Source organism: Pipistrellus hanaki (genome assembly GCF_964339955.1).
Source record: "Pipistrellus hanaki genome assembly, chromosome: 3".
NCBI lineage: Eukaryota > Metazoa > Chordata > Mammalia > Chiroptera > Vespertilionidae > Pipistrellus > Pipistrellus hanaki.
Genome location: NC_140505.1, coordinates 92,259,202 through 92,272,535, shown reverse-complemented (window position 1 = coordinate 92,272,535; position 13,334 = coordinate 92,259,202). Strand labels below are relative to the sequence as shown.

The 13,334-nt window shown below is 43.4% G+C and overlaps 1 protein-coding gene across 1 annotated transcript in view; it reads right to left on the bottom strand.

Moving 5' to 3' along the window:
* Positions 1-13,025, bottom strand: part of USP18 (ubiquitin specific peptidase 18) — a 47,075-nt gene extending 34,050 nt beyond the window's left edge. Inside the window, 4 exon segments of the mRNA XM_084878610.1 lie at positions 11,468-11,564; positions 12,789-12,872; positions 12,875-12,909; positions 12,911-13,025. Of these exon segments, the coding sequence (XP_084734736.1) occupies positions 11,468-11,564; positions 12,789-12,872; positions 12,875-12,909; positions 12,911-12,933 (239 nt within the window). The 5' untranslated portion in view covers positions 12,934-13,025.
* Positions 13,026-13,334: the final 309 nt, after the last annotated feature.

Genomic DNA, 13,334 nt, shown 5'->3' with positions numbered 1-13,334 from the left:
CAGATAATTTAAATGTACTGACAAGATTAAAAAATACCATGGTTGCTGAAACCGGTTTGGCTCAGTGGTAGAGCGTCGGTCTGCGGACTGAAAGGTCCCAGGTTCGATTCCGGTCAGGGGCATGTACGTTGGTTGCAGGCACATCCCCGGTAGGGGGTGTGCAAGAGGCAGCTGGTCGGTGTTTCTCTCTCACCGACATTTCTAGCTCTTTATCTCTCTCCCTTCCTCTCTGTAAAAAAATCAATAAAATATATTTTTTAAAAATACCATGGTTTTTAACCTCCTGAGAGGGTATCACCACCTCTCTCTCCACTCTGCCTGAGAATCACATTAAAATAAAAGGCAGATGCAGTAGGTCTTGTCTGGGTCTACAGTAAAGAGGGCATGCAGTACAATATTCATCCTGAAGCACCCCAAAGTGAAAAAGCAAATACTCATCTAGATCCTGGGAAGAAAGAGCAATATGAAGGTATGTCAGTGCATTTTAGGAATGATTTACTTAATTATAGGAATCTCAAAATTGTCCATGCCAATGGAAGGGGGGGGGGGAACACAGAAAACACAGGGCAGAAAAGAATGTGTAATAATACATATGCGTGTTTGCTTTGTTTGAAAAAATCAAGAGAGAGACTTTTGCATGTGTCTGCAGATTTATTCCTCCTTTGACACTGGTCTAGTTTCAATTTCTTTTTAATCAAATCAGCTGTCATCCTGACTGCATTTTTAAATCATCTGGAGCATCTTTTAAAAAGGACCAGTGGCCCAGCCAGCATGGCTTAGTGGTTGAGCACTGACCTATGAACCAAGAGTTTGTGGTTTGATTCCCAGTGAGGGCACATGCCCAGGTTGCAGACTCAGTAGGGGGAGCATGCCAGGAGGTCAATGATTCTCTCTCATCATTAATGTTCTTATCTCCCTCTTTTCTCTGAAATCAATAAAAAATATATATTTTAAAAAAGTACCAATGACTGTTTCCCACCATAAGCCAAATGAAACCAAATATCTGGGGGTAGTACCAGGCATTTATATTTTAAACTTTTCAGATGATAAGAATGTGTAGTCCGAAATGTGCAGAACAAAGCTCTTCTCCAGTAACATTTGAAAGAAGACTTAAAAGTCCAAGTCACCATGGACTTCAAGTCAAGATGGTGGCATAGGTAAATACTATGCTCATCTCCTCCCATGACCACATCAAAATTACAACTAAACTACAGAACAATCATCACTGATAACTGCCTGAAGTCTAGCTGAACAGAATCCTATAACTAATGATCTACAGGAAAAGTTATGTAGAGATTGTTAGGAGGAGCAGAGTTGCAGAATAGGCTGTTCCCACATTCATATGTGGTGGTTAAAATTTAGGAGGGATATCTTAGCTGCACACATCCTCATGAAGTATAAAGGGTCCCAGTCCCACATGGGGTCATCAAGCACAGGGTCCAGTACCAGGAAGAGCAGTCCTCATAACTTCTAAATGTGAAAATTAATGGAGGTTGTGGCTGATTCAGACAGCTTCTGGAGTCCCAGGAGTTCACAAATTTATCTGCTGATGGACTCACTGGTTCTGAGCTCTATTGGTGGGGCAGCAGCTCAAAAGGCACCAGGGACATACAGAGAAGAACTGAATTATCTGGCTTTGGGGTGAGGGCTGGAGGAGCAGCTTTCCCCAGCTGGAAGTGCTGGCAGAAGCCATTGTTTGTTTGCTGATTCCTCCTCTTGCAGGTGCAAGTAAGCACCAGATCTGAGTCTCCATCAACTTAGCTAACACTGTTTGCCCTGCTCTGCTGATTTCTCTGAGACCCTGACACACTGAACTTGCAGGCCCATACAAGCCTATTCCAGTGGCTTTTTAAAACAAATAGCTATCTAGGCTCATGTTGAGGACTTCCCTAAAGAGTCTCAAAGGTTCATCAACCCCAAACAAGCAGAATGTGGCCTTTGGCTAAACAGCCCCAATTCAGCATTTACAGAAGCAAGCCTTAGTTCATAACTTAGCCTCTCTCAGGAACCTCTAAGCCCAGCACAAGGGTCAACCACCTGCAGATCACATTGTAGCTTATACTAGGTGGCCATAGGCAGGGCACAGGGAGCGGCTGACCTTTGCCTAACCTCCCAAGAGGCCCCAGAACCAACACACCTTGTGACCAGATTCACTCCACACCAGAGCATTACCCAACCACCTCTACAAATGTCACACCCAAAAGGGTGAATCCAGCAAGCACCAAAGGCCAGCTAAAGTGGATCCTGCTTCATCTGGTCAGATCCTGCACAACAACTTGTCCATGGTAGTCATGGCCAGACCTCACAACCAATCAGCATAAAGGTGAATCTCTCCCACTGTAGTGCCAAGAGCAATCAAGGCTCAACAACAGGAAGGAACAACCCACACCAATCATACATCTGTAGCACCAATTCAGGTGATGAGGGAGACTGTACTACTGTCCCAAAAAAGTCCACTTTGTCAAGACCAGGAGACATAGCAGTTGAACCTAATGCATAGAAACATACACAGAGAGGCAGCTGTTAGGGTCGCTGAAGGAAGAATGCATGAGGCCAATGTGGTAAGAGATTATAAATTTATTAAGACATATGAATACCAGATGGGCTGAGACCCAAAATGATATCAGGACCCCAAAACAGGGAGTCAGAGGTTTTTTAAGGACTCTAGGTGGGCTTTTTCTGGGTGGAGAATTCTCTGTGCAGTTCCAAATTCTGGGAAACTCCAGAGAGGAGAGATAATGGCATTAGCAAGTAGAATGTGGTCTAAGAAAGTATCCATTGTGAAGTGGCCTAAAGGTCAGTTCCCAGGGGAGGGAGTATTGATTCAATTATTTGATTAGACCTAACATTCCAGCCTTTTTGTTTTATGGAATAGGGACAAAGGTCATATCTTTCATATTTATTTCCTACTTAGGAGAGACATCGAGATTACAGGGGAATGGGCTTTGATAGTAGTGGGCTAACAAAGGGGTTACAGCAGAATGATTTCCCCAAGAAACTGGTTGGTGAAGGCTCAAAAATGGTCCTGTTGAGTGACATGGGAGTAAAAGCTGGTCCTGAGGTTTCCATAGCATCACTTGTCTGGTTTTGCTGTTTTTCTGGGCTTCAGGCTGAATTACAACTGAGGCCTAGAAGTTATCTTTGGAGAGAAAAAGATCAAGGGTCCAAGTTGCTTGACTAGTGATATTAAAGGGGAGGATAGGTTATCCTGGGGTGAAGTTCTTGTTTTCCCAGTTTTGTAGGCATCTAGAGTTTTCTTATAGATCCTGAGACAGGATTTCAAAATAGGAGAAAGCAATGGTTAGGCCCTCTATGCCAGTTACAATATTTGCTGTGATGCCAAAAGTTATTAGAGAGGGATTATCTGAACTGCCCTCTTGTGTTGGATATGGTGAGTTGAGACAGGTAAAGACTGATTGTTGGGGCTACATCCAAATTGGGTTAGAGACAGATGAGAGTACAGGTTCCTGTCCAGTTGGTGGGGAGACAGATATATGTGTTCTCCCCACAAAGGAAAAAGAATCCTTGATCATGGAGACAAGTTGAAAGGTATAGAGAGAAAAGGTGGACTAAAGAATATTAGGTTTCTTTTCTCAGTTCCACAGTCCAAGCTGAAAGGGTAGTTACCATGGCACCACCAATAAGGAGTGACAGATGAATGGTTGAAATTTTATTGCAGTGAAAGGGGAAGGAAATGATAGAATGATAGAAAGAGAAAGGGAAGGAAAGCAGCAGTTGGAGCCTCGGTCCTGGATGGGTGGATAAGAAATAAAGCTGACTGGCTGTAGGAAATAACCACTGGCTTCTGGAAAGACGTGGTAGTCAACTCATTGGGACCAGTGGCCATTTGGTAGTTTTACATTAACTGGTGTTACAAGCTGATGATGGGAAATGGCTTATTGTTATATTACCATGTGACCTTGTAAAGCATAAAGAGGCTTGGGCAATTAATGGGCTGTGTAGAGTAATAGGACATGAGAAGGGAATGGAGGAAGGAGCTATCTTAGCAAGAGATTGAATACAAATACAGAAAAGAAGGGAGGCTTGATTTGCCTGGGCTTTAGGATAATTCCTAGAAGGGTGTCTGACTTTTTGAGGAATGTAGTTCCCTTTTCCTTTTTATCAGCTATAGTGATTTTTACCTGATTCCATCTTGTGATTGGTGTAGGGATAGTGGTATATGCTAAAGAGTAGTGGGAAAGCCAGATTCAGAAATCCCTGGCAAAGGCTGGATTGGTTTGATTTAGGGGGGAATAGATAAGGTTAAGTGTTCATTTGAATGAGTGGAGGTGAGAAAGTTCCTTTGGGTGTCAGAGAGAAGGGCTGGAATGGGGTTAGGAGGAGAGCTAATCCCCACTTCAGGATCAGGGATTGTACCAAGGTGGAGAAGAGTATGTTCAGGGTCTAGAAAGAAGAAAATATTTTCCCATGGGTAATCAAAGTCCCCTTATAGAAGGGAGTCCCCTAGAAAGGTGAGAATCCTGATGTAAAGGGGGGAGGGTAGTAGCTAGGACCTGGAGTATTTGTATTGAGAGAGAAAGTGGGCTTTCAGAGGTTAATACATAGGGTGTACCTCTTCTTCTGGGATGCAGATAAGGTGGAGTCTGGTTGGCTTGATCATGTAGCTGTAATACTAAGGGGACTCCAGCTCATGTGATGGAGCTGTTCCTGAGATGGGTTTTAATCTGGAAAGGTGGAACCATGGGGTATGCCCCTATAGTTTAGCTGCTCTTAGGGTAATTATAAGGGCCTTGTCATCAGAGCTGTAACTTATTTGATGAATGGATTTCCTTTAGGAGGACCCAGTCCCCTGGATGTGAGGAGTAGGCGGGGGGTGGGGGGGTGTTTCCCATAAAAGGTTGAGGGAGGATCTGATGAGCATTTTCTCTCAGTAATTGTTGGATGAGATTTAAAATGGGGACATAGTCTCCTAGCGGGGTCTCTATGGGAGGGAGGTTGCCTAATAAGAAGGGTTTTTTATACATAAGCTCAAATGAACTAAGAAAGGAGCATGCACAGGAAGGTTGACCTGATGTGCGTAAGGGCTAGAGGTAGGAGAGTAGTTTAAGGTTCTTTAGTTTTGAGATTTAATTTAATTAGGTTAGACTTAATTAAGGAATTTGCCTTTTCTACCTTGTCTGAAGGTTGGGGATGGTAGGAGAGAGTGTAAGTTCCACTGGATGTTCAGAGTGGAGGAAACCTGTTGAGTCATTTGAGATACGAAAGCAAGTCCATTATATGATTGTAATGAAGTAGTCAGACATAGTGGGGAATGGCTTCTACCCATCCTGAGAAGGTATCTATGAGGGTTAAGAGGAATTTGGTTCTTTTTATAGGGGGCATGTGAGTGAAGCCAGTCTTTTCCAGGGATTTGGCCTCTTGCCTGATGAGTGGAGAAAGGTCTAACCTGTCCTTGGAAAGAGAGTAACAAGAAGAACAGGTTTTGGTGATATCTTGCAGTAGGAAGGCTAGGCTAGGACATGCAATGAGGAGTTTCAGGAGTTGTAAATGTAATCTATATGTAGGGAGTTGTGAATAGCCCATAAGATATCGTAGGCCTGTCCTTGGCGAAGGATATATTTTCCCTGAAATTTTAACCATGGATCTTCCTGAGAAGCCCAGAGAGTTAATAGGGACAGATGTTCCTCTGGAGTATATTAGAGTGTTATATGGGGTATAGCTAAAAGTAGGGGAGATAAAGGCTTCCTCTGAGCTGCTGTTTTGGCTCCCTGGTCTTCTTTAATTCCCTGTATTATGGGATCATGCCTGACTTGGTGTCCTTTGCAGTATCTGACTTTTAAGAAGGCTAGAAAAGGGGAGATTCCTAAATACCAAGCAGGAAGACCTGTTGATGATTTCAATAGTGTCAAGGACTGTGAATGAGCAGTGGAAATAAAATCTAGATATAAAGATTTAACAACAGGAGAGAGCTTGGGCAGGACTGCTTTAGCTTACTAGGAAAGAAGGGATCCCTTCGAACATCAGGGGTGATTGGGTCCTGACTTACTGAACAACACAAACCTTCTATAGACCTTTTATAATAAGAGCCAAGAGCAGGCAAATTAAAACTTGTCTAGCGATCAGTGTTTCATTATTTTATGTTATTTTAAAATACTTTGATGTTTATCATTTAATCCTACAATGCTCTAAAGTATTTAAGTTACCAAAGACTTTACAAAATTATCTATAGTCATATGAGGCTGAAGAAAAGGCTTAGAAGGGATAGGGGGAGAGGGGAATGGATGAAGCAGGTTCAGCAGCGTGTTCCCAGATCTCTAGCCACTTGGATTTAAAACTGCCACATTTTTCCTTAGAGATAACATGATAAGGAATGATAATGAGTTAAGCTTCTGATAGTAGTAGGACTGTTAAGTAAGTGTTTGCAATTTTTAAGTAAAGAAATGTATTCATTGAGAAGGGGGTTGAGAGAACAGTGAGGTAAGAGTTTTTTTCAGAGCATTAAAGGGATGAAAATGCTGGCATTGGGACCTAAAAGTTCAGTGAGGGCTCCCTTCGATGTGTCATAGAGGGGCTTTGCAAGAAGACTAAATTTGGGAACCCAGAGGCAAAAGTATTCAGTGATCCCAAGAAAGGAGCCCATTTCTTATCTAGAGGAGGGGGACAGTCATGGAGGAGATAAGCTGTTTAAGGTCCAAGATACTGGCTCAGCTTTGTGGGGTGAGAGTGAAACTGAGGCAGGTAATTTGGAAAAACTGGGTTTTATGAGGGGATGTGTAGTAGTCCTGGCCCGGCACTGATGGATAAAAGGGTGTTTAGTAAGATGCAGTATGGAGAAGAGGTTGCTAATGGCTGTGAGATTAATTCGTTCATCAATGCATATAATAGAAGCTGAGGGGAGGACAAGGTTCCCAGCAAATTCGGGGAGGGATTTTGTCATAATAAGTGATCCCTATGTCAATTAAAAAGAGATTGGCTTACCTGCCTCCACAATCATTTCCCAAGGCTCTGACCTGGTGATGTAAGTCTGTGGGGCTTGGGCAGCTTCAGTATTTTGATGGCCAGTCCCAAGAGGTCTGAGAGCTCCAAACTGGACCCAGAAGGTGGCCTGGCTGGATTGTCCAAGGTCCAACCTGGAGGGGCCAGACTAGTCTGATTTCCAGTGGCCTTCCCTTCCATACCTTGGGCAGGGCTCAGGCAGGAGTCTCAGGTTTGAGCAAGACTTGCCCCATTGTCCTTCCTTGTCGCATTTGAAGCATGGGCCCAGAGGAGGGTTGGCCCCTGACTTACCCTTAATTGGAGGACCAGCACTTTGTTGGGGGTTCATGAGAGTGGTGGCTAGGAGCTGGAAGGCCTCCTTTGGGCCTCAGCCTTGGCCTGATCTCGCCTTTGTTTTGGATTTGGGTCTCCTCATCTCTGTTATTAAAGACTATAAAGGCCAGGTTAAAAAGGTCTTTTTGAGGGGTTTGTGGACTTGAGTCTATTTTTTTAAGTTTGCAGCATATGTCAGGGGCTGAATGGGATATAAAATGGGTATTCAGAGGAAGGGTTCCCTCTGGAGAAGTGGGTTTAAGATGGTAAATTTCTGTAAGGTCTTCGTGAGACAGAAGAGGAAGAGAGCTGGGTTTTCGTCAGGGCCCTGAGTGATTTCATTACATTTATCATATATAAGGTTCTCCCTCCTCCCAACTGGTGGGCGGAGTTATGACATTACTGGCATCTGTCACAGAGACATCCCCAAGACATTGAGCCACCAATTAGTGTGTGCCAAAGTGTCCTGGAGCCTACCCCTTCCTGTTCTGCTCTGGGTCCAACCCTCTCCTATTTCTCCCCTTAAAAAGACTCCCAGACCAGCCACGTGTTGCTGATCCTCCATGCCCAGGTGGCAGCCTGGCTGGGTCCATCCCCAACCCCCAACTCCTTCAATTCTGATTTCTCTGCCTCTGTAATGAGTCCCGCTCATTACTGGGGAATAAACTTTACTTTAAAATATCCTGGTGGTCAGTTTCCTGTGCCTCAAACCTTACATCATAGTTGACCACTTTGTGGGAAACCTTTTTTGAGTCTGGCAATGAGACAGGTGATTATATGGCTACAGAGCTGGTACCCTGGAGAAGTAACCTGATAGTCTCATCTCAGGTCAGTTCTGAGGAACGCATCAGTACAACAGGGTTTGCTGCCACATCCTGTCTATGGAGGATATTGGCATGGTCCTGATTTGATATTCAAATGCACTCCTTATCCTTTGGGGTTAGAGAGGAGGACAGGATGACTTAAATGTCATGCCAGGACAGGTGATAGGACTTGGTCAGGTACTCAATTCCTTGGACAGGTCATTGGAAAAAGACCTGAGACACCTTTCAATCTGTGTGAGGTTAGACATAGAGGATGGGATGTGGACTTGGACTATGTTCTCAGTTCATACTACCTCCCTCAGGGGTGGAATGGGCATGGGAACAGAAGTGGCTATTGAGGAAGGCAGTCTTTGTGTTGCTTGAGAATGAGTGTTAGGAAAAAAGCTGTATTAGAATTCAGGTTTTCAGGATTTCGGCTCTCAGGGTCCTGGGGAGAAGGTGGTTGCTATTAGGATGGTCTGTATTTTTTGAATCTACTGCAGATGAGGGAGGGAATGCGTAAGGGGGTAGAAGTTGTGGTCTGCTGGATCAAAGTACAATAGATTTAGAATCAGAAGTGTTAGGGGTATGAAGTTTTGTGTGAAGGAGAAGGATCTGATGGGTAGAGAAGGACTAACAGAGAGAGGGTTGGGACTGGAGGATGCAAAAGGCCTGGACATAGGGAATCTCTGACCATTTTTCATTGTGGTGACAGAAATTAAATTGCTAAGTTTATGAAAGTGCCATTTTCAGGCCATTGAGGCTAGTTTATATTGTGGCCAAACAGTGCTACAAAAGAAAATGAGGTGCTTGGGCATGATCTTCCCCATGACTGTGCAGAAGGAGTATGGCTTGGCCCACGAGAGAGGAATCACAGACCACAAATCCAAAGGTGACTGCTTAGGGCAGGCATCCCCACTTCTAAACAAACTACCATGAGAAATGAGAAGTGACCCTCTGGACTAGGCATCCCCTATCCAGAAGGACCCAAAGCCAAATGGCTGAAGAATCTTCTGGCCTAGCACTAGGATTTTTAAGACCAGAGACTTTTGAGAAGTCAGTGAGAGAGAATAGGCAGAAGACTCGAGATGAGGGAATTTACGAAATGTCAATGACCTAGAGAAGACTGGCCAGTGTGAAATGGAGGATCAGCAATGGAGAAAGAGAGGTTCTTGATAAAGCATTCTCCTTTTCTGGCTCAGGGTGGGGGTGTGGAGGGCAGTGAGTCCATAAGGGTGGGAGGCCTAATTGAGGCTGGCTATCATGACACCTCAGTAGGATGAGGTGGTAAAGCCCAGGTTGAGCTGCCATTGCCTACTGCTCTCTGAGTAGCAAATCTGTGGTGTCTGAAGCCAGAGCGATGGCTCCCCATCCCTGTGAAACCCTCTTGGGTTTCAGAACCAAATGTTAGTGTCACCAAAGGAGGCCAAAGTGGAAAGGAATTATAAATTTATTACATCATCTGGATACCAGGTGGGCTGAACCCCAAAATGGCACCAGAACCCAAAGACAGGGAGTCAGAGGATTTTAAAGGAGTCTAAGCGGGTTTTTTCTGGGTGGAGAATTCTCTGTGGAGATTAGTATTCTGGGAAACTCCAGAGAAGCGAGATAATGGTCTTAGCAAGTGGAATGTGGTCTAAGCAAGTGGAATGTACATTGTAAAATGGCCTAAAGGTCAGTTCCCAGAGGAGGGAGTATCTATTCAATTGTTTGATCAGACCTAATAGCAGCCAAAATGAGAAAACAAAGAAACATGTTTCAAATGAAAAAAAGGACAAAACTAAAAAACAAACAAAAACAAACAAAAACAAAAACAAAAAAAACACCTAAATAAAATGGAGACAAGCAATCTTCCAAATGCAGAGTTCAAAACACTGGTTATATGGGTGTTAAATGATCTCATTGAGAACTTCAACAGGAGTCAGGAAACATAAACGGAGAGAGAAAACATCTTTAAAAAGGGGTTAAGAATGCAATATCTGAAATAAAGAATACATTAGAAAGAATCAATAGATTAGAAGCAGAAGTTCAAAGAAGCAATTTTGAAGACAACAATTTAAAAAAAAATTGGAACAGCAAAACAAAAATTAGGATAATTTAAGGAGCCTCTGGGATAACATCAAGTGTACTAGTATTCACTTCATAGTGATAGCAGAAGAGAGAAAGAGATTGAAAACTTATTTGAATAAATAATGGCAGAAAACTTCCCTAACATGGCAAAGAAAATAGACATACAAGCCCAGGAAGCACTGAGAATCCTACAGACCTAAACAAGATGAACTCAAAGAGGCCTACAAAAAGTCACATTGTAATTAAAATGTCAAAGGCTAAAGACAGAGAATCTTAAAGCAGAAAGAGTAAAGCTGTCAGTTACTTACAAGGAGATCCCAGAAGACCATCACCTGATTTTGGTCATAGAGAACATTTTATGAACTTAACCCCAAAGGGAAGTAAAGCAAAAATACATCAAATTAAAAAGCTTCTACATGGCAAAACAAACTGACAACAAAAAATAGCTGATCAAATGGGAAATGGTATTTGCAAACAATAGCTCCAACAAATGTTTAATGTCCAATATATATATATAATATAAAACCTCATAAAACGCAGTATTAAACAAACAATCCAATCAAAAAATGGACAGAGGACATCTCTGCCAAGAAGACATCCAAGTCACTGTGAATAACTGAATGTTTGAAAACATAAATGATTATACATGTTTATTGCAGGGTGTGTGTTTGTGTGTGTGTGTGTGTGTGTGTGTGTGTGTGTGTGAGTTTTCTCAGCCCAGCCTGCATCCTCTCCAATCCAGGACATCATTTTCACAATCCTAGACTGCTGGCTCCTAATCACTCACCTGCCTGCCTGCCTGGTTGCCCCTAACTGCCTCCCCCCACACACACACATGGTTGCCCCCAACTGCCCCCTTCTACCAGTCTGGTTGCCTCTTACTGCCCCCCTTGCTGGCCTTGTTGCCCCCAACTTCTCCACCCTGTTGGCCTAGTTGCCCCCAACTATCTACCGTGCTAACCTGGTCACCCCCAACTGCCCCCTCCTGCCAGCCTGATCACCCCTCATGGCCCCCCACTAGCCTGGTCACCCCACGCAGTTTGCTTGTTCAGTCATTTGGTCATCCCTCAGGCTGGCCCTGGGTGGCTGGGAAGCTGACATCCAAGACTTGCCTGCACCTCAGGCTGGCCCTGGGCAGCTGGGGGGCTGAGGGGACTGGGTACTGCCATCTTGTAGCTGTGGATGCTTCCATCTTTGAGAGTGTGGAAGTCAATTAGCATATTTCCTCCTTATTGGCTCTGGGTGCCACCAAATTTGTGATGGTGTGATGGCCAATTAGCATAGTCCCTCTTTATTAGTAAGAATAGCCTGAATAATAGTCTTACCTCTTTAGTATTTGAGTGAAACTCATGTTCATAATCAGTACCTGGATCAGGGAGTTAAGGCAACAACTCTGTCCAATGTTGTGTAAACCAACTGGGCCTGAAAGAAAAAGAGAAAAAATACTGAGGACAAGGACTAGCTAAGGGATTTAACAAAAGTCATATGGTCTTCTAGAATCTTCTTAAGGATATGAAATTCTATAAAGTACTCTCAGAGGCATAAAGAAATCACTAGGGAGTTTGCAAAATAATTGGGGAGAAAAGATAAAGCATGAACTCTGAAAAATGAAATAGTAATAAAATTTTAATCATCCATTAGGAAAGAGAGATGTCACAACAGTTGTATTACTCATTGTCAAATATGTAGTACAAGCCATTGTTGTATGAGCAAAGGAAAAGTGAGAAACATTACAGAAAGTTTAGCTGGGAGAATTATGAGTTCCTGCTTGAGTTGAGTCATAATGGGCATCTACAGGGCTCAGGGTTAAGAGTAATTTTAGATTCCAGTGGAAAGGCCCTACCCAGTTCCCACTTCGTGGTTGGAGAAATCAGAAGAAAGCTTCAGGAGAAATCCACTAATCTAAATTCACCTTCAGGGGCTGGAAGCCAAAAGGAACTTATGAGACAACCAAAAGATGGCATTTCTCTAACCCACTTGCAGCCAAACACAGCCTTGGGTTCCACAGACCCCACAAAGGTGAATAATTTAAGAGAGTGGTTTGGTTGGTTAGAGCTTTATCCTGAAGGTTGTGGGTTAAATGCCCAGTGAGGGCATATACCACATTGTGGGCTCCCTCCCCAGTCAGGGTGCATAGGAAAGACAACTTCTCTCTCTCTCTCTCTCTCTCTCTCTCTCTCTCTCTCTCTCTCTCTCTCTCCAAATCAGTGAAAACATATCTTTGGGTGTAGGTTTAAAAAAATAAAGAGGGAGCAAGTACCACTAATATCAAGATTACTGTGGAAAGGGCTTGGTGTACATAAGAAAGCGCAATAAGAACGTAAAAATCCAAGGGTAGCAGATAATCACAGATATACATCCTGAATCAGCAGAAGCACTTGCCTCTAGACATTCTTGCACACAGGTACAACAGTAAAGACAGGAACTAACTGCTACTATATGCCAACCATTGATCTAAAGAAATTTCCACAGATTATCTCATTTATTCTCTCAACAACTGTATGCTCTCAGTACTATGATTATTCCCATTTAAAAATGCAGAAATGATGGCACAAGGGATCAGGAGTCATTAACCACAGAGTATAGTGAGTAAACAAAACATTTCTAAATAGTCAAAAATAGAAAAAATGGGAGGGAGGTAATGACCCTGAGGGCAGTTCCAGGCACTCAAGTGTTTTGGTAGCTGCTCCCTCTTCTTCATGTTGTTTTCTTTCTTCTTCTCAACAGGGTCTGCTGAGACTCAGCTAGAACTGATGGCAAATTTCTTTAGGAACCCAAACACCTTGCCCATTAGTGATCACTCCAAAATCTCCAGGCTGGAAGTTCTTCAGCACTGCATGACCTCACTTCTGGGAAGTGCTCTCATGAGTCAGCCTTGGTGGGATTTCTGTGAAAATACACCACAGACAGTTAAGGGTTAGCAAAGGTAAAAGTACGTTCAGTGATCAGTTCTGTTTCCAAGGAGCCAAGTCTTGGAGAGGGATGTATGGAAAGCCTGGCTAACAAAGCTCTAGGGCTAGAAATGAGAACTAGGCTACACACCCACTCTCCTTGTCCCACATGTCTCCATTCTTAACTCATCAGAGGAATGCCCCGTTTCTTCCACCCACCCCACCAAGGTTTGCCCTCCTGGCAAATGGCACAATATTCACCAAGCATTGCAGATCAGAAGATTGATGTCCCCTTGTCCCT